The sequence below is a fragment of the Pseudopodoces humilis genome, chromosome 20 (genome assembly GCF_049639895.1).
Source record: "Pseudopodoces humilis isolate 2021_Gansu_Grassland_sample_001 chromosome 20, ASM4963989v1, whole genome shotgun sequence".
NCBI classification, from domain to species: Eukaryota; Metazoa; Chordata; class Aves; order Passeriformes; family Paridae; genus Pseudopodoces; species Pseudopodoces humilis.
The window spans coordinates 11800994-11820789 of NC_142219.1; the positions used below are offsets into that span (position 1 = coordinate 11800994).

Sequence of the window (19796 nt, forward strand, 5' to 3'; positions counted from 1 at the left end):
TTGCTGAGGTTTGTTTATTGTTTACCCTCCTTTTGCAGGTTAGAGCAGTGTTTGCTGTCTGTCAAGCATTTACTGCCTGATCATTCTACTTGTTACCTGCATTCTTCCCTCCTGCCTAAACTTTCCCTGTATTGACTGGTAGTGAAGAAAAAAAACCCCTCTTGTCTTTTGCTGTTAGGATAAAGGTCCTTAGACTTTCTTTTTGGAATCTGGCTGTATTCCAGCATGCTCAGGAAAGAATCAGTGCCAGAATTGGTTCTGTCCATTGCCCAGTAATTTGGGTACATCCATGCCCAATTTGCGAAAAATACCAAAATAAAAGAATTTATCTGGACCCATCCTTCACTTTTGTGTCCGGTCAGAGCAAGCAGCTCTCAACACTTCTCTTCCCCTGGTGATTCTGTCTCTTCTGGTTTAATTCACCAGTGGGCAGGTAGTGATTGTCCCAAAGTAAAGACAGAGGATTTTGGGAGTTGGTCATTGCTTTGAGTTAGCTTGGTTAATTTGTTTGTTTATAATATGACTCGACTTGGTGGTGCTGTGTCAGGTGAGGTTTTGTATGTTTTTCTTTAAACACTCAAATCATTATAGAAGATACTGGATTTGATACTGGACGTATGATTTCTTAGTTTTTTCCCAAAGCAAACAGGGTGTTTGGGAGCTTCATTCCTTGGTGAAGGATCTGATGTCTTCTGGTCAGGTCTGGAGAGGTTCTCTGATCTAATTTGGTTACCAGCCTCTAGTTCTACACTGTGACTTCCCGACAGAAAACAGAGGGAAAAGTGAACACCAAGGGCCTTGGCGTGTGAGGATAGCGTGTGAGGAGCTCTGGACTGAAACACCACCGAGCTGCCCTCACCCCTTTTCACTGAACGCTGCACCCTCTGCCCGCTGCAGGAACCGGAGCCAGGCTGTCAGCTCGGAGGCCAGCGTGGATGAAAGCGGAGTGTTCGAGAGCCTCAAGGCCGAGGCCTCCTCCCCTCAGCAGCTCTTCTCGGGGCTGGCCGGCATCCCCTCGGCCTCCATGGCCGCCGCGCCCTTCCCCTCAGGGCTGGTGCTGGGCTCGGCGGCCGGAGGAGGGGAAGTGTTCATCCAGATGGCAGCCCCGAGGGACGAGGGGCCCGGCCGGGCTGAGGGGGCCCCGTTCCACCACCGCACCCCGGCCCATCACTTCCACCACGGCCACCACCGCGGCTCCTCGCTGCTGCACATGGCGGGCGGCGACCGGCACGGCCACGCCGAGGAGGGCACCGAGGAGCCGGCCGGGACCCCGGCCCCGGCCCTCTCTGAGCTGAAAGCTGTGGTCGGTTGGCTGCAGAAGGGACTTCCCTTCATCTTGATCCTCCTGGCTAAAGTTTGTTTCCAGCACAAGCTCGGTGAGCATTTGTCAAAGCTTTGTGAACTGTGGTTAGAGAGTGGTTGGGAGGCTTTATCAGGCTCTGGTGTCTGATACATTTATCCATGTGACAGTGTCCAGATGGAGTCTAGCATGAAGGGAACATACTCAAATGCATGGGATAATGAGTGTGATAAATTCACCCTACTTTCAGAGCAAGCTGTTTTCATGTGGGTCAGATCCATCTGTTTCCTGTCCTGACCAGTCCTGTTCCTTTTCCTGATTCCTCCTTGGTGTTCCTGAGGCTGGGGATGTTACCAAGGCTTCTCCCTCAGAGCTCTCTCTAGGAGAGATGGGGAGACTTACATTGGTGATGGCAAAAATTCCTGTTTTCAGGAAGGATTCAGAGGGATGAGACTCTTGTCCTGCTGGTAGGGTGGTGGTTGTGAAATCAAGTCCAACAGCATCAGCAGTTACTCTGACAGAGCCTTTCCCTGCAGGAATTGCTGTGTGCATTGGCATGGCCAGCACCTTTGCCTACGCCAACTCCACGCTCCGAGAGCAGGTGGCTCTGAAGGTGAGTCCAGCATTTTGCCTTCTTCTGTTCCCAGCAAACATAATTTTGCATGCACAAAATAGCATCTCTGTTGAACCTTTGATTGCAGTGTAGGGCTGAATGCATTTATATGTCTGCAGATCTGTCTTCCTCTTCCTGCCTCTCCCCACTGATGCTCTCCCAAAGTCACTATCCTGGTTTTTTGTGAAAGTGTGGCATAGTAAAACAAATAGAGGACAGATCTGGGATGTCGTCATCTCCCTCTCCCTCTGCCTGGCAGTGCCTGTTCCAGCACTTCTCTGCACCTTGGTTCCCCATCATGTGCAGCAGAGATGCTGAAGCCTGTTTGACTTGTTAATGATGAGATTTAGCTTATTAGCATTTAGATAATGTTTTGAGATGTTCAGCTGAAAGATCTCGTAGATGTATTGCTTGCTAGCAGCTTTATAATGCTCTATGCGTAATGTGCTTAGAATATAAAGAACCCAGCAGATCTCAGGTCTTCTGATCTTCTGTGTCAAGAGGACAGTTCAACAGCACTAAAAGCACAAGGCTAGAATTGTTTCTTTGTTAAAATGGCATGGGTGGCACAAGTGCATGCTTGTATGTACCAGCAGCAGTGGAATCAGTGAGATCCAGCACTGAATGAACAGATAAATGGCACAACCCAGTAACAGATTGCTGTTGCCTTGCACTCTGCACCTCTGCCTTCCAGCAGTGTGTCCCTTCATCTGCCTGCTTTAAATCTCAGCCCAACAGTCCTGGCTGTTGAACAGCTACAGAGACCTCCTTTCTTAATAAATCAGCTCACAAGAAAAATGGTGGGTGCTCTCCTCTCAGGAATAAAATTTACTCCCCAAAGTTGTCAAGGGCCAAGACCCAGGACAGCACCTTCTGCCATCCAGCTTGTCTGTAACATTCCATATATGTTAAAATGCAAAATTTTCGCTTCTTTTCACCTTTAATTATTTCTTCAAACAAAAATGAATGTTCCAGAACCTCCATGCTTTAGGATAACACCCAGATGTTAAGGATAACACCCTCACCATGTAGTGGTGAGGTGTATTTGATTTAGCTGAGCCTTCCACTATGTAACTTTGGACCTACTTATAAAACAGCCCTTTGATGAATTGTCACTCCAACCATGTGACAGCTCAGAATTTAGGACAATACGTGGAATGGACTTTTTTTAATCTGCTTATCATACTTCATCTTAAATATCAGGAGATTTTGGGTGTCCCAAGAAAGATCCCAACTTTGAAGATGCATTCTGCATTTTCATGACCTTGTTTAAATTAATTTCCATTGACAAGGTGACCATTAATTAATTTAAATTAATTTCCATTGACAAGGTGACCTGATTGAGAGGCATTTCTGCTTGTGTTTATGTATGTCTTTACCTTGCAGACTACTTCTTAGTCCTGTGCAAATAAACTAATTACTGAATACTTGGTTATGTATTTGCATCCCCTGGGCTGGATTTTTCAGCAGTTGAAGGCTCAAGTCTTGAGATTTTGAGCTGAAGTAACTCTGCTTCTTTTCCTTGCTCAGGAGAAGAGATCAGTGCTGGTTGTGTTGTGGATCCTGGCCTTTCTCACTGGAAACACCCTGTACTTGCTTTACACATTCAGCTCTCAGCAGCTTTACAACAGGTGAGCAAAATCTACATTGTACAGGATGGGAGCAGGTGATACTTGCCAGGGAGGAAAAGAGGGAAGCCCACATTTCCCCACACAGTGGGAGGAAGCGTGTGTGCCTAAAGGATCTGCTGTCTTTGTTACATCTTATCTCCCAGAGCAGGAAAAGAATGTGTCTGTCACCTTAGCAGTGGATTATACTCCTGTCAATAACAGACACAAGCAGTGTATAAATGGGCCAGGGTGTGATGGTGTCAGAGCAAGGTGGATCCATTTCAAAAATGACCTCTGAATTCCCATTTTGAGCCCTGCAGCTGAATGTAAAGTGCAGATGTCAGAGGCAGATGAGGAACTGACCCACTGATTTTCCTGTCCTGTGATGTTTTCAGTCTATCACAGCTGGTGTAGGACAGATGAAATAGCAGTTTTACTCCAGTGTTCTTAGGGCTTGGAGGCACTTGGATCTGAGGTAATTAGGATAGCCTTGCCTTTCAAATCCTGACTGAATTAGTTCTCAAATACAGAAAGGTTTGTGCTAATGGATTTGGTTCAGCACTTATTATAAAGCAGCCAGGAATAATGATGGGCAGGAGGCAGAGAAAGTGGGAGAGCTGAGAAGGTTTGAATGTTTGGGTCTGAGTGGGAGAGGCCAAACCATGGGATTGTCTGGGTGGAGCTTGTGGGAGGGAGTGGAAAGGAACAGGAATGGCAGAAAGGTGTGAAAGTGAAATCTCTTTGCACCACAAGGTAACTGTGTCCTAAGAAGGTGGTCAAGGTTAAAAGCATGAATGACACTAGTTTAAAATAAAGGCTAGATCATCTAAAATGAAGGGATTTTAGCAATTTGGGGCCATCCTACAGACAGTTTAGAATGTGGTTTATCACCAGTGGACAGGCTGGGCCACAGCTCCAAGAAAAGCACCTGTGGGTGCTGCAGTGGTGTTATGCTCAGGCTGGTGTATCTCTTGCTTGCTGTGTGGGGAACTGGGACTACTCAAAAGCCAGGCTTGTCAAATTAGAAATGTCTGCTTCAGTTTTGTTTCTTTCTGGCTTATTTTTCATTTCCTGATTTTTTTTTTTCTTGTTTCTAGTGCATGAATGGTAGTAAAGTCTCTGATTCTGTTTCTGTTTTTAGGGTGTAATTTTACCTGTTGTGCTGTGCCAGTGTTGTGAGTATTTTAAATTCATGTTCAGGCTTTTCATTTTGGGTTGGTTACTTTACTTTTTACTTTGTTGTTGTTTTTTTATTTTTTTTTTTATTTTTTACTGTTAAGTTTTTGCTTTCTACCATGAATTTTTAGCAGGTAAATATCCTGAAGGTGAATCCTGTTTTTTCAGCATGAGTAGGGTCTAGTTCTCATTATTGCTCAGGCCAGTAGCTCCTGCCCATTGCTGGGTGAAATTCTGCTGTCCCAGACTTCGCTTTTTTAAACAGCAAATGTTCAGCCCAGTAAATGACATTATGTAAGGGGCATTAATTTTTGGATCTTTGGTTCAGGTAAGAGTATTAACAGAGCCCAGCTTTTGTGCTTCAGGCAGTGGTCACTCTCAGAGCATGACACGTGTGAAGTTCTCACCTTTCTGCCGTGGCTGGTGCAGAGTTTCCCGTGTCACCACTTTGTTTGATGTGCACAATAGGTTTAGGGGATGTGCCCCTGTGGCAAAGCAGCCTCAGGGGCTGTGGGGGTGTCCCCCTTCCCCAGAAATCAGAACTGTTGTGAGCAGGACTTCCCAGGACGAGCTGTGGCACCCGGACACCACGGAGCACCCCTGTGCACTGAGGGCACTGTCAGCACACCAGAGGCTCTGCTGCAAGGAAAGGCAGGTTATGGAGACTGCTGTTCTCCAAAACAGACTTTACAGGTGTTTGGGTCCCGTTTTGTGACAGTGGACAAACCTGCTGGCCTCAGTAGAAGTGGGCAAGAGCCAAGTCAGGAGGCCCAGAGGAAGCACAGATCTCATTTGTGTGTCTTCCTCCTCTTGCCCTTGAGAACTTCCCTGAGGTTCAGGGGAGTTTCTGGGCTCTGTCCAGCCAGCAGTGAATACAAGGTGCTTGAACAAGCTTCTCCTCTGTGGTATTTGAGCTTTGGTGTCTCTTTCAGCCTTATATTCCTGAAACCCAACCTGGACAGGCTGGACTTCTTTGACCTCATGTGGATTGTGGGCATTGCAGACTTTGTGCTGAAGTACCTCACCATTGCCCTGAAATGCCTCGTCGTGGCCCTGCCCAAGATCATCCTCGCTGTCAAGTCAAAGGTAGGAGACCCTTCTTGAGGCACAAACCTTTCTCTTTGACAATCTGATACCTTTACCACACATTTGCATCATGAAATCAGAGAATCATGGAATGGTTTGGGTGGGAAGGGACCTTAAAGCCCATCCAGTGCCACCCCTGCCATGGCCAGGGACACCTTCCACTGTCTCAGGGGGCTCCAAGCCCTGTCCAACCTGGCCTGGGACACTTTCAGGGATGGGACAGCCACAGCTTCTCTGTGAACCCTGTGCCAGGGCCAAATATGGATGGAAGAATAAAAACATTAAAATCTGTTGATAAACCTTTGGCAGAAATTCACCCTGGGACCGGGGGTTGTTTTTTGAGCCATCACAGACCTGAGCAAGAGTTTGGTACTGGCAGCAGTGATTAAAGTCCAGACAGGTGAGGTGAGCATTGCTTGGGGAGGAAGCAGTGCTAGCAGCCAGATAACTGCTTTTCTCACTGACTTTTAGTCTTGTTTTCTGAGTAATCTCTGTAAATTCATATTTCTGAAGCAGGAACCTCTTCATTTCCTGGGAAGAAATTGCAGTATTTGTCTCTTTGGCTTCCCACTTGAGTCAAAGAAGTAACTGGGTTAAACTGAAGCTACTGATGCCACAAAAGACAGCACCAGTTCTAACTGTGGGAGAAGAAATATTTTAGTTAGAGAATGTAGTGAGAAACTTTTAAAAGTCAGGCTTAGCTTACATATGGATTCATGAACATTTAAATATGTGAAGGATTTCTCTTAAAACACCTTTTGATATGTTTTTACTTTTACAGCTCTCTCATGCTGCCTCTTCCTCCACTCAGCAGTGTCCACATTTCAGGGGCAGATGTAGCAATGTGTATTATTTGCATTTGGTAAAGATTTGGTAAACTTCCTGGCAGTGTTGGGATGAAAGGCTGCAAGGTACCAGCATCAATTGCTGAAAGTCTCAGGCAGGGCACTTCAGGGTCTATCTAAACTGGGAATAGTTTTCCTTGGAAATGACATGGGTGGCAGGGGAGTTGAGCAGTTTGTTCCTGCACAGCAGGGCATTCTGAGATGGTTATTAATTTATTTCTGGCAACTGTCCAGCTTTTTCTTTTTTTTTTTTTTCCTTCCTTCTTCTATTATTATTATTATATTTTGGGAGATTAATGTGCTGGGTCAGAGCATAATCCAGGCTGTGGAGGGAGGGAGAAGTGATGTGAATAGTCTTCCCAAGATAAATGGCAGTGTTGGAAAAGGTTCACAGCCTTTGCTTGCTTGTCTGAGAGCCATCCCAAGTACTCATTAATCCTTGTCGGGAGAGAAGAAAGAGAAGGGGTCTTTATTTGCAGCTCCAGTGAGAGGCTGGTAGGATCACATCTGTCAAGGGCCTGTAATGACTCAGAGCACAGATGCTTCATTTTTAATACCTTTTTCTGGAGAGCAATGTGTCTCACTTTTTTTAAGCCCCTTTTTTGTCTTAGGATGGTGTGGATGGTCTCGCTGTCCCCTGGCACTGCTGTCCCCCACCACCAGATCTGGGTTTGGTTCTCTCCCCCACTCCACAGCCCTTAATGCAGCCAAGGATGAGATCTGGTGGAACAAATTAAGTGAGATCAAACTGGGATGGGAGGGCTCCAGGAGAACCACAGGACACCATGGAAATGATAATTGTGATCACATAGCTGAGCTCCTTCCCAGAGCCTGCTGACCCAGCTGACTCCTGGCTTGCTCAGGTGAGGGATTGAAATGGCAGCTTTTGCTCAGAACACTTCTAGTGCAATCTAGGCACATTAAGTTTGACCACAATTTTTAGCAAGTTTTTTGTCTGAATACTTGCAGATACAAAGTTATTCTCTTCCTCCAAGTAGTATTTCCACCTGAAGCCCAGCTTGGACTTCATGAACTTCTGGGTAGTTGTCACTTAATGGTAACAGGCTGCTGGAGAAATATAAATTTAACTCAGTAGAGCTGGATTTTTCCAGGATGGGGATTTATATACAGTGAGAGGTTTTTGTGCCAGTGTAACTACTCAGAGCAGCAGCCTCTTGCTCCCCTGGTAGAGACCCTGCAGTGGAGGTTGCTGCTCTCTCAAGGCTGGAGTTCAGCACAGAGGGATTTCATCCTGAGCTCCCTTGCAGTCCCCTCTTGCTGGCAGTCAGCAGTAGATCCTGAAACTTGCCCATGGATGGGATGTGGGGAACTTTGATCATCCTGCACTCAGCCTCTGAGCTGGCTCTTCAGGTTTGCCTCATTTTGGAAGTTCAAAGGCACTTGCAAAGCTTGTCTGGCTTTTCCTGCTGCTCCTTGGGATTTTGGTCTTCTCTGAATACTGAGTGGCTTTTACTTTTATTTATCAGTCTTCATATCTCCCTTGTCTGTAGAGACTGAGCACCAACTATTTTTTGATTCTTTTCTCAGAGATTGTTAATTCCAGATCTTGTTATTCTCTTCTGGACTGTCTTCATTCCCTCCTTGTTTTCCAGACCATTTCTCCAGTCTGTCAAGATGAATTTGGGATATAATCTTTCTTTCCAGTGTATTTACATCCTTTCCCTGTTTAGTGCCAGCTGTACATTACTCTGTTCCATCAAGATCATCAATGAAAATAGTGACTAGCACTAAACTCTGCTTAGATCAGTTGGGTGCATCTTTTCATTTTGAAGGTAAACACATGAAAAATCCGGGTTAGAACACTCACTTCCTCCCATCCAAAATACCTGGGTCTTGTTTTCCTAGTATGGCTCATCACAGGAAGGGCAAATTTTGGTGTAAATTTCTGTGATTTTTAGCATCAGTTTATGCTTTAACTGGGAAAAAACAAACTGAAATTGAGGGGCAGAAAAAGTTTGTCTTTGCACAGTGAGCAAAACCCATGATCATGGGTGCTTGAAGTGTGAAGGATGAGAGCTGCTTTATTATGAGGGTACAACCAGCCAGAACTCTCCAAGCCTGAGCAACTCAGAAACTCAAGATCTTTGCAAGCAACTCCTCCAAAGAATGAGGAAAGGCTGAAAAATTGACAAAACAGTCCCAGACTTTCCCAGGTTCCAAACCAACCTGGAAAACAGAGGCACCAAGAGAGGCTGTGAGACTCCAGTCAGGCTGGAATGCAGGGAAAGAAGAGTTTGTGAATTGGAGGGAAGAGCAGGAAAAGGAAATAAGGGCAGGATCAGCCTGCTGTCCCAGCTCTGTGGTTTCCAGAAGGATCATGCCTGTGGCTGGAGGTGTCCCTCCCTCCCCCCAGGCTGTGACAAGGACACCGAGCTGGGCACAAGTTTCAGCAACAGCTGAGCTCATCGTTCCTTTGGAAGGGGGGGCTTGGCTGAAGGCTCTCCATTAAAAAAGGCAAATAAGATCATTTGTTCAATATAAAATGAATTAAAGTAAATTAAACTGCAGGAGCCATGTGGCCTGCAGAGGCTTCCATTGTTGTGCACACATCAAGGGCAGCTTTTCATTTTCACTGCGAAGGAATGACAGCTTGAGGGGGGTGGAATTCAAAATCAGGAAATAAATAATAAAAAGACACAGTTGCCAAAGATTTCACTTAGGAAATCCCAGGTGCCTGCGAGCCTCCCATCCCCTCCTCATGTTGTCAGCAATCTGAGCTGGAGAAGTGAGTGAAACATGGGGGGAGGGAGAAAGAAAATCAAACCAAATAAGACTGTAAGAAACTGTTATTCCAAGTTCTTACATCTGTGTATTCCTATAGGGGACAAAGACCCCATGGACATTTTGATACATAAGAAAGGCCCTAAGTAAGAATTTTCTCTGCTTGCTCAGGGGACTGCACTTCCAGGAGTGTGAAAATGCAGGAGAACACTGGCATTGGCCCCTCACTGAAGCTTTGGAAATACTTGCTTGGTGCTTGTTTCCAGTTGAGTGTTTTATTAGTGCTTTTTATGTTTAAAGTACCATCTCATCAAGTCTGCCAGAGAAAACTCAGCCTGGATGTGGCAGCAATTGCAAATTCTGCACTCAGACCTTGGACCAAAAACCTTCTTCAGGTGTACATCATGTTTCCTGCCACAGATGGGTACAGCTCTGCCATGAACCTGGCACATCAATTCCCATATTCCTTCTGAAAATGCACCTTTTTTTTGTCCTAAGGGGGAAAATAAAAGCCTCTTGGAGCATTTGAGTCCTCTGAAACACAGAAGAAATAAAAACTCGCTGGGAGCTGGCTCATAGGTGATGTTTAATAAAAAATACCCAGGCAAAAATGTTCCTGGTCCTTGTCTTTGCAATATGGAATTTATTCCTGCTCTTTCCTCCCAGTGTGGCTGAAGAAGTGTTCCCAGGCAGGTGACAGCCCAGCCTCTCATTCCCCTCTCCTCTCTGACCTTGGATCCTCTTTGGGGGAGCTCACTCCCAGCCAGATTCACTCTTCATGGGCAGCAGTGTGAGCCTGGATCCTCTCCAGGATGTTCTGCAAAGACTTTTCCCTGCTGCAGCTGGAGCTGATGTGCTGTCCCAGAGGCACAAGTGCAGGATTTATCATTTACAAAATTAAAAAAACTAACTGAAGCATAAGAGCAGGTACTGAGAGTGAGGACTCCTCTGTCCCCATCCCTGAACTTGCTTTGCAAGTCACTGCTACTGAACTTTTTAAAAATCATTGCCCTTCAGTGCTTTCCCAGTTTAACTTTTCAGTTTAAGATGTGAAAGGTGTGATTTTCAGAAGCCTTGTGCACTAACTAAAATTCTCATTTACCCCTCTAGTCCCACCTTGACATGACTCCTCATTATTCCTGCATGGATTTTCACCAGCATCCTCCATGCCACAACGTTGTTTACTGTGTAAATCTGGGAATTTGCTCTGTTTTGCTGCTCCTACCCAACACTTGATCTATTGGCACCATGACCTGGAACCTCAGCAGAGCCTGCACTCCTCTGATCCAAATTGCCAGCAGGTCTCCAAAGCTTTCCCGAGCATCTCCCTGTTTCAGAATATGCCCTAATGCTGCTGGCAGCAGAGCAAGTGAGACTTGGAGCTCCTCTTGAGTGCTAATCACACCCTGCAGTTGCCTCATGGCAACTTCTCTTGCATCCCCCAGTCTGATTCCTTGCTGTGCCTCTCTGTTCCTTGTGGGGAGGCACACCTGCACTGGGGCAAAGCCTTATGGCACAAGAGGCTGCACAGCGAGGCCCTGGGGGAGTCAGCATTGCCTCTGCTGCTGCAACCTGCCCCCTTTGCCATCTCTAGGCTGGGATTCAAGTTTTAATTATACTGTTCCATGTTATTTTTCTGTGAGACTTCTCCCCTCCATCACCACGCCCCGAGGATGAAGGTGAGGGATTGAAAGAAACTGTTGCAACGAGTGGAAAGTTCACAGGAAACAAAGAGGCTGCTGGAAGAACATTCTACAAGTTCAAGTTGAGTGCTACACTGGAGAATTAAATCCTGTCCTTTCCTTTGCCAAGTAATTCCTGTGTGAGTCTAGAAAAGTCAGGTAGGGCTGCAAACTGAAGTCAGTGGTTCAGCTTTTAATGGTAATGTGATCTGTAAAATGAAGTGCTTTATAAAAAGTCTAATCCCAACACCTCGGCTTGGACACCAAAACAACCTTACCTTGACCTTTGTCTTTGTGTGTCTCAGGTTCTCATTTAGAAAATGCAGAGAAAAGCTGTCCCTGAGGTCAGCCAGCAGCTTGAAAATAAAGGGGGTTTAAAAGTGTTTTCTGTAGTGCTGATGTCGTAAAGGGACTGAAGAAATTCTAGGAATGTGCTCCTCTGAGCAGAGCTGAAATGGCAGGAGAGGATCAGATGCAGATCTGCCATCGAGTAGTGAGGATGTAACAAAATACCAAGAAGTTGCATGCTCAGTGTGCAAAACCAGGCAGTGCAGTACAGACCGAAGGGAAAGTGCAATTGTTTGAGAATGCTGAATTCCCCCTCTTTCAAAATAAGTGCTTGAAGTGTAAAAATGGTCTTTCTGTGTGGTGAAGGAGGTTCAGAAAAACGGGGGGATTGTACACAAGTCATTTTTAACTGAGAAAAAGGAATCAAAATTTCACCATGTGGTATCTGAGGCTCATCAGCAGAGCTGCTAAAATTAGATCCCAGCAGAGCCCCACGTGTGCTAATGAAGTGTTTGATAGCAGCAGCAGCAGCTCCCCCAGAGCTCCCCCAGAGCAGGCAGGGCCAGCACTGCCCGTCTCACTCCTTGGCCAGGCTGAGCCCTTGATGGGAGCAGAGCCTTTCTCCTGTTCTCTGCCCCCATTACCCTCATTAGGAGGTAATCATAATTCCAGGTAATATCCTATTGAATCTCTGCACTTCAGCTGCTCCTGCACTGGGGCTGCCTCACAGGCTCACCAGAAAGATTCTGCTGATCTTAGAGAGCTGTTCAATCCCCTTACAGTGCATTCCAGAGAAAATTCCCACATTTACACTGATTTTTGCAGTGTAGGAAAAGTCACCTGACAGAGACAGGCCTTGCCTTATTTCAAGCTGTGGTGCCAAGTCAGATGCACAGGAGAAATAATGATGTTTGTGCTTCATATAACACACAGTTCTAATCTTGAAAAAAACAACAACAACAAAAAAACTGATATATTTTAGCTGAATTTTTCAGACAAAATACAGGTTGAGACAAAGGTTTGACTTTGAAAAATGTAACCTAGATAGCCATGAGATAACAGAGCTGAGAAGTGGCACACAGGAATGTTGAGTGTGCTTCGTTGCTGCTATCAGAAATCTCCATTTTGCTGCTGAAACTGTAGGGAACAATCCTCATTTTCCAAGCTTCTGGCTCAGAAGGAGGGCCTCACTTCTACAGCAGCCCTTTGTGGAATTATTTCCGATTTTCTGGTACTTTCCCATGTTTAAAAAAGGGGCTGGTGTGGTGCACTGAGATGTGTGATGACTTAGAACTTTCTAGTTCTGTTCAAATGATGCTCCATTCCTGGATTCACTCCAGACTTACCAACATTTAATGGTCAGGTGGGTGCTGCTGTTAAGGGGCTGCACCAAGGGATGCATCCCTTAAAACTTCACTCTTGGGAGGCTGTGACCAAGTTTCTAACTGCTAAAAAATCCTGGTACCCTGCAGTTACCACTGGAAACAGAAGATTTACCTTAGATAAGGGAATTCTGAAGTTGTGGTTGGAGAGTGAAGTTTGTCACTTGCTGCCACTGGCACCTGCAGAGCCTGGCTGTGCCCCCTGCCCCACCTTTCCTCACACCTCGGGTGTTTGAGCGCAGCAGGATCCCATTGGGATGCTGTGTCTGATGCAAGGGGACAGCGGGATCGATGGAGGACGCTGGCTGGGAGGGACGAGCTGCAGAAAGCAAAGTTTGCTGCCTTGATCTTGCTGGGAGCTTTCATCAGAGCCGTGTGCGGGGACAGCGCTGTCATTTCTGCCACAGGAGTGCCCAAAATAAACCATGATTGCATCGCAGCACGGGCTGAGAGAGAGCTCTGTGCTAATTTAGTAATTGCTGGTGTTCCGGACAAAGGATTGCTGCTGTTCTCTGCAATGCCAGCCTGGGATGGAGAGGGGGAGGGATGGGATGGGATCCATGGGATGGGGATGGGGATGAGATGGGGATGGGGATGAGATCCATGGGATGGGGATGGCAGGGAAGCAGCCGCTGGTGTGACCTCACTCGCATCCCGGGGGACATGAGATCATGAGCGTGCCAGAGCTCTCGGAAGGGTTGGATTTGTCGGGAGCAGCAGGATGGCCCGCGAGTGATCTCATCGCAGCCCCCGGGGAAGGGCGCTGGCTGCTGCCAGCCCGGCTGCCAGGACTCAATCCCCATCCCCACCTCAGCAATTAGTGATTGGCCTGCGATGACATCACTGATGACAGAGCTAACTGGGACAACACAGCAAAATTCCAGGGGAATTTCCCCTTCTCCAGGAGCTTAGCAAATAAAAGGATTTTGACAGGATGAACCCGAATCTTTCAGTCCAGATAATGTCATTGCAGATTAAGCATTGTTCTGGGCTCGGTTTGCCACCAGCTGTCCCTGTAAAACAGCGTGGGACAGAACAAACTGGGGCTGGCCCTAAATTACACACTTATTCAGGCTTGGGTGAAGGCTGACAAAGGATGTTGCCCATTCTTGGAGTCTCTTTTGAGACAGAAGCATTTCAACCAGCACACTTCCCCCTCCCCACCTTTCCTTCTTTCATTCCTTCAGGAAAGTTTGGTCCCTTTGGGTTTGAAATGCCCTGAGGGTTTGATTTTCAGCACCAGCCTTTTTATCTGTGCACTGCCCAAGAGCCAACACACACCTGAGGGGAAGGATGCTGGCAAACATCATTTGATTCTTTGGGATTACCTAAAAAGTCGTCAGGAAAACTGGGGTCACTTTACATTTAATCCCTGTACTTTCAGAAGGGGTGTGAGGTCAAAGAGATCGAACTTGCTTTCCTTTTCTCACTAATAATGATATTTACAATTTACATCATATTAATCCTATATTAACCTTTGCTTTTCTGCAGCATTGTCTGGGTACACCATTTATTACCTATCCATAACCTGCTCTAAAGTTTAAAATCCCAAAATGTGGCGTAGCTGGGTCAGTGACAGAGCCCTGGAGGGGAGGAATGGAGGGATGTTTATCCTTTCTAGGCACAGAGTTCAGGAGAAAACTGCACCTCATGAATGTGGTCCCTGCACCATTTAACAGTGAACACCAGCCCTGCACAAATTAAACGTTCCTCTTTTGACTTCCAGATAATAATCGTGGTCTCACTTGCCTGGTTGTCTTGCAGGGGAAGTTTTATCTGATTATTGAGGAGCTGAGCCAGCTGTTCCGCTCCCTGGTCCCCATCCAGCTGTGGTACAAATACATCATGGGGGATGATCCCTCCAGCAGCTACTTCCTGGGTGGGATCCTGATCATCATGTACAGCCTCTGCAAGGTGAGCACTGAACAGCCCCAGGGAGCTGTGGCAGGAGCAGGGGGAGCAGCACAGCTCCAGGGACAAATTCACCTTTTGCTCGTGCCCTGCGCAGGGAGCAGCAGCAGCCGAGGACACGGCTGTGCTTCAGCTGCCAGAGGCGGTTCTGCTCCCCAGCATGTGGGCATTGCTGGGCTGCGGGAGGATCTGAGGCTGCTCCCGGTGTTGCATCAGACTCATGAAGTCATTGCTGCTCTCTTAATCCCTCTCTGCAGAGGCTGCAGGAGAAGCTGAGCCGGTCCTGGGGGAGCGGCTCCACACCTCCAGATGTACACAAAGGCAGGCTGCACACACTCCCATGGCTGTCTCCAAGCTTTCCTCTGCCACTCACAGCTCTGAGTGCAGCACCCAAATCCTGCCTGGATAAAACAGGTCCCATCCTCGCTCCTGGTCTGGCTGGTAAAAGTGATGGACAGGAGTGATTCGTGTTTCCTCAAAAATAAGAGCACAAAGTTGGTGCAATTGTAAATGAGTAGGTGTGATTTAGAGGAGTCCCAGGTCTAGAAATAATTGTATTTCTAATGGTGTGTGTTAAACCCTGCCCAGGGGTAGAGCAAACTGTGATAAACCAGGTGCTCACCCCTCTGGGAAGGGCCAGGCTTGCTCCATCCCAGATTCCTGTTTGTGCCTGGCTCTGCAGGAACACACTGAAAAATGAAGAATAGAGAATATATCCAAGCTAGAAACAGCTCAGAGGAGCAGAGCAATGCTGAATTACAGTGTAGCTCTCTATTGTGTAGGAATAGGGTCCTGCAGCCCCTCCTGTCGAGGGCTTTACAGTTCTGTTGAGTGAATTAGGCAGAGGAGCTGATGGCCAGTGAAGTGATGTGGTCACAGCAGGTCTGAGCCAAGGCAGGAGCAGAGCAAAGCGTGCCAGGACAGGAGCACACGAGGCCAGAGCAGCTCCCTGCACACCCCTCCAGCCCCAGCCCTTTCTGCTCCTCTCTCTGTGCTCTGGGGGAGGATTGTTGGCCCTTCCAGAGGTGTCATAGCCTGGACCTGCTGCAGCATCCACCCTTCCCTGCCCCTCTGGCTTGGCAGCTCAGGTGTGCAAGAACAGATTTCAAGTGATCTTTCTTGTTCCCTGCTTCCAAAAGTGACCCATCCCTGGAAAAGGGATGCAGTTCCATGTGCCATTACCTGGAGAAGCCCTCGCAGTGGGAAGATGCTGGTGGGGAATTCTGCTCCTTGGGGCAAGGGGAGCCAAGCTCAAAACCACAGCTGGCAGGGAAAGGCCTCCCCAGGCAGGGTCAGAGTCCAGCAGCTGCAGGGCAGAGCCACAGCAGGGAGGCAGGCTCAGGGTGAGGATGAGGAGTCACCCCAGGTACTGGGGTGTCCAGAGCAGGGGGATCTGGAGCAAGGCACGGCCAAACTGGACACCAGCACCTTCAGAGCTGAGACCTCCAGGGCTGAGCTTAACTAGAGCTGCTGTGCCAGGGGCAGGGGCTGTGGGAGGAGAGCCCAGCTGAGGCTCCTCAGGGCCTGGCACAGGTGGGAGCAGTTCCTTAGGGGTTAATTTGATGTTGCTGTCCTGTGAAGTGTTTATAGGGAGTGTTGGGGTGGTCTAGATTGGAAAAGCAGCTTTGTTTTTGGAAGTTTGTGTCCAGGTCAGGGTTAGCCCTGTGCACACCAAGACTTTAAAGGAAAAGGGAGAGCTCCTCTCCCCTGGCAGGGCACGGAGCCCTGGCTGTGCCCATCCCATTGACAGCCCCCAGAGCTGCAGCTCCAGCTCCTTGCCCGAGACACTGAGAATATCCCCAAAGGAATCCACATTAGCAAAGCCACAAACCACATTAGAAAAACCACGGAAGCCAATTTGGCACTGAGAGCTTCTGTGCCCCTGGCAAAATTCCAGGGCTGGGCTGGGGCTGTGTCCCCTTCCCCTGCACTGAGGGCAGGAGCACTTCCAGGAGTTTGCATGGAGCTGCTGGGGGCTGTGCTGGTGCCTGTGGCTGCACTGTGCAGTCATGAGCCTTTGGTTTGGTGGAGCAGCCCCAGGTGTTCACAGGCAGAGCATCCAGGTTGTATTTTTTCCCTGTCCTGAGCAGAAGCACTCCCAGTTGTGAAATGATGGCTGGTACAACGAGAAATGGGTGTTTCCCCTCTGAAATCTGCAGCTTTTGGGGGTGCAGGGAGCTCCAGAGGGAAAGAAAAGAGTGAGGAATATAGGCTGGGAGAGAGGAGACACCTGAGCAAAGGCACTGGAGTCATGCTGTGAGCAAAGCATCCAGGAAAAGCTGGGAATTGCACTGTGGAAAAGGGCTGATCCCCATCCCTGGTAGGAGCTGGAACGTCTGAGGCAGTGGGCAGCCCCAGGTGATGGCTGCTGAGTGGAAGCATTACTGGAAGGAGCCTGGGAGCCCTGTCTGTGCTGACTGGAAGCATTATTGGTGCCTTCATTTGCCTCCACATCCATTGCAGGATGAGCTCATTGGCGTTCCCTGCAGTGAGCCCACTCAATCACGCTCACCAAAACCACAGAAGCAGCAGAAAGCCAGCCCTGCTCTCTGTGCCTGTGCAGTGCTGCTCCAGCTCTGCAGCCTCCCTGGCCCTCAGGTGACAGCCAAAATCTCCTGCTGTGCCCACCTGCTGCAGGGCTGGGCCTTGCACTGTCACCTTTTCACATCTTGTTTAGTTCAGTGTCTTTCCCTGTGCTCTGCCAGCAGACAGGGAAGATAAAGATGGACTGGATTAGGTTTTAAAGCTATTTTCTTTTCTTTTCTTTTTCCCTTTTCCCCTTTCTCATTTCCCCTTTCCTCTTCCCTTCCCTATGGGCACTGGTTCATTTTAGCCCTTCCCTACCTGGTGGGGTGGACAATTGTCCCCAGCACAGCCTGGTGCCAGCCCCTCTCTGTGTCCTGTAAAGTCCCCAGTTTGCAGTCAGCTGCTCCCAGAGCTTTTCTGGCCACCCTTCCCCACTGTCAATTCCCATTTATTACATATTTCATGATCACCATGAAATCTTTTTTGGCACCATTGTTACTTTTTCCCCTCTGAGCATCCATTTGGAGAATGTTTGCCGAGTTTCTGGACTCAGACACACGCACACACGGAGATTTTGTGAAAATGATCTAAAATGGGATGTGTTTTTTGCAGTCTTTTGACATCTGTGGCCGTGTGGGAAGTGTCAGGAAGGCGCTGAAGGTCCTTTGCACCCCCCAGGTAAGGAGTTAAATGTAGAGGAGCAGTCTCAGAGGTAACAAGAGGTTCTTGTTCCTGCTGAATGATAAAAATGAAAATTGCTCCATGCATCAGGACCACAGAATAAAACAGCGTTATCTATCCCATGGCTGACAAGCTGGGGGCTCCTGTCAGGCATGTCAGGACATTTCTGACATCTGCCCTGCCCCAGCTCTGGTGAGAGATTGTTCCTGTTCTGTCTGATTGGAAGCTCTGTGTAATGTGGATTAATCCAACTGCAAGGAGCTGACAAAACTTTGTAGTGCAGAGCGTGGGAAGGACTTTGTGGTGCCTGAGGTGCAGTGGCATTGAAAGAGACCCTGCAGTGCACAGGAATTATCCCAGGCACTGCATTCCACAGTGATTTAGATCTGCTGCAGTGACTTACATTTTGAAAGGGTAAAATCAAAGACTGTAGAGGAAAAGAACCTCATCAGAGTTTGTTGGAGCTTGTCTTGCTTATTCCCTGGGCTTGGGCTGGTCATTTTCCCTCAGCAGGTTTCTGTTTCCCCTAAATCTGTTACAGTGGGAGAAGCAACATTTACCTTCCACGTATCTGAGGGGAAAGTGGGCAGCCTGTGGGTGCTGCTGTTATTCTTTCTTCTATTGTCTACTTGCTAATAATAATAATAATTCCTCCCTCCATCTGAACACCCTTGCAAATGATGCTGAATTAATCCTCTCAGCTCCCTGTTGAGCTCATTAAATTCCATTATCCTTGCTGCACAAGTGGAGGCCCTAAAAGATGGAGTCAGCTCGAGGGGAAAGGCAAAGAGGGAGCACAGAGCTCCAGACTCCCTCTGTGCCCCCTTCCCCAAGCACCGACACTGCTGTCCCTGTGGGGAATCTGGGGGTGAAAAGCAATTTTTGTGCACATTTACCCTTTCAATCCTTTGAGATGGGGTTGGTTTTTTTTCCCCCCTCTCCCTGGCAGACCTATGGAGTCCGTGCCACGAGCCAGCAGTGCAGTGAGGCAGGAGACATCTGTGCCATTTGCCAGGCAGAGTTCAGGGAACCTCTGATCCTCCTGTGCCAGGTAAGACCCCAAAACTCCCCTGTTGGCATTCCTTCAGTGGGGAGAGGCACAGCCAGCCTGGGAACTTCTGAAGTCCTTTGATCCAGCTCCTGGTGGATATTTATTGCCCTGGATAACCACTGGATTGTGATGGGGTGACGGTGGCTGTGGGATGGACACAGCCTTGTGGGGCAGGGACTGCAATGGGCAGTGCAGATCCTGGGTCTGGGGTGAGCAGAGTTTGACCTGCCCCTTCCCTGCGGGGGCTGGGGAGCTTTAACACTCCCTTTTGATAGCAGGGTTATCAAATTAAAGCCAACCTGTGCTTCAAAGGTGCCTCTTAGCCTCGCTGTGAACATCTGTGCAGATGTTTCCAAGCTGGAAGCCCCTGAGAAGCCGCTTTTGGATCTCCTTGGCAGAGCTGGGATTTTGAGGAGTGACATTTCTGCTGGCTCCACGTGTGTGGAGGAGTTCTCAGCTTCTCCCAGCTCCTCGTGCTCCCTCCTTGCCCTTTTCCTGCTCTCCCAGTCGGGGGGTGGATGGTGTGTGCTGGAGAGACCCGGGCAGCTCAGTGCAGGAGCACGAGGAGGAGCTGGGGGGTGAAAACTGAAATTTGTGGGAAAGGGGAAACTGGGGCTGCAGAATAAAGCAAATCCAAGGAGCAGGGGAAGGAAGAGGTTATTGGAGCTCTTTGATAACTTGGGAACTGAGGATGGAAATATGGTAGAGAAAACCCTCTCAGCTCCCCTGTCAGAGCTCCCCTGCCAGCCCAGGTGCTGTAGGCCTTTGGAATTCCTTTCTAGTGCTGTTATTAAGCCCAGATGAACGGTGAGCTTTGGCAAGGCGGGGTTTATTTCCCACACCCTGGGAGTGCCAGCTGCACCGGCTGCCTCCCTGCTGGTGGTGACAGTCCCCGTGTCCCCA

General features: G+C 48.2%; 1 protein-coding gene across 2 annotated transcripts in view; it reads left to right on the plus strand.

Moving 5' to 3' along the window:
• RNFT2 (ring finger protein, transmembrane 2) overlaps positions 1-19796 on the plus strand; it is a 30582-nt gene that overhangs the window by 4135 nt on the left and 6651 nt on the right. The window contains exons 4-11 of one of the 2 annotated variants that reach the window (XM_088065030.1): positions 898-1376; positions 1837-1913; positions 3444-3544; positions 5632-5785; positions 14489-14638; positions 17774-17839; positions 18792-18893; positions 19206-19784. In XM_088065030.1, the coding sequence (XP_087921156.1) occupies positions 898-1376; positions 1837-1913; positions 3444-3544; positions 5632-5785; positions 14489-14638; positions 17774-17839; positions 18792-18893; positions 19206-19475 (1399 nt within the window). In that variant the 3' untranslated portion in view covers positions 19476-19784. Of the gene's footprint in view, positions 1-897; positions 1377-1836; positions 1914-3443; positions 3545-5631; positions 5786-14488; positions 14639-17773; positions 17840-18791; positions 18894-19205; positions 19785-19796 lie in introns of those variants that run through there. The other variant, XM_005524496.3, reaches the window with a different exon arrangement.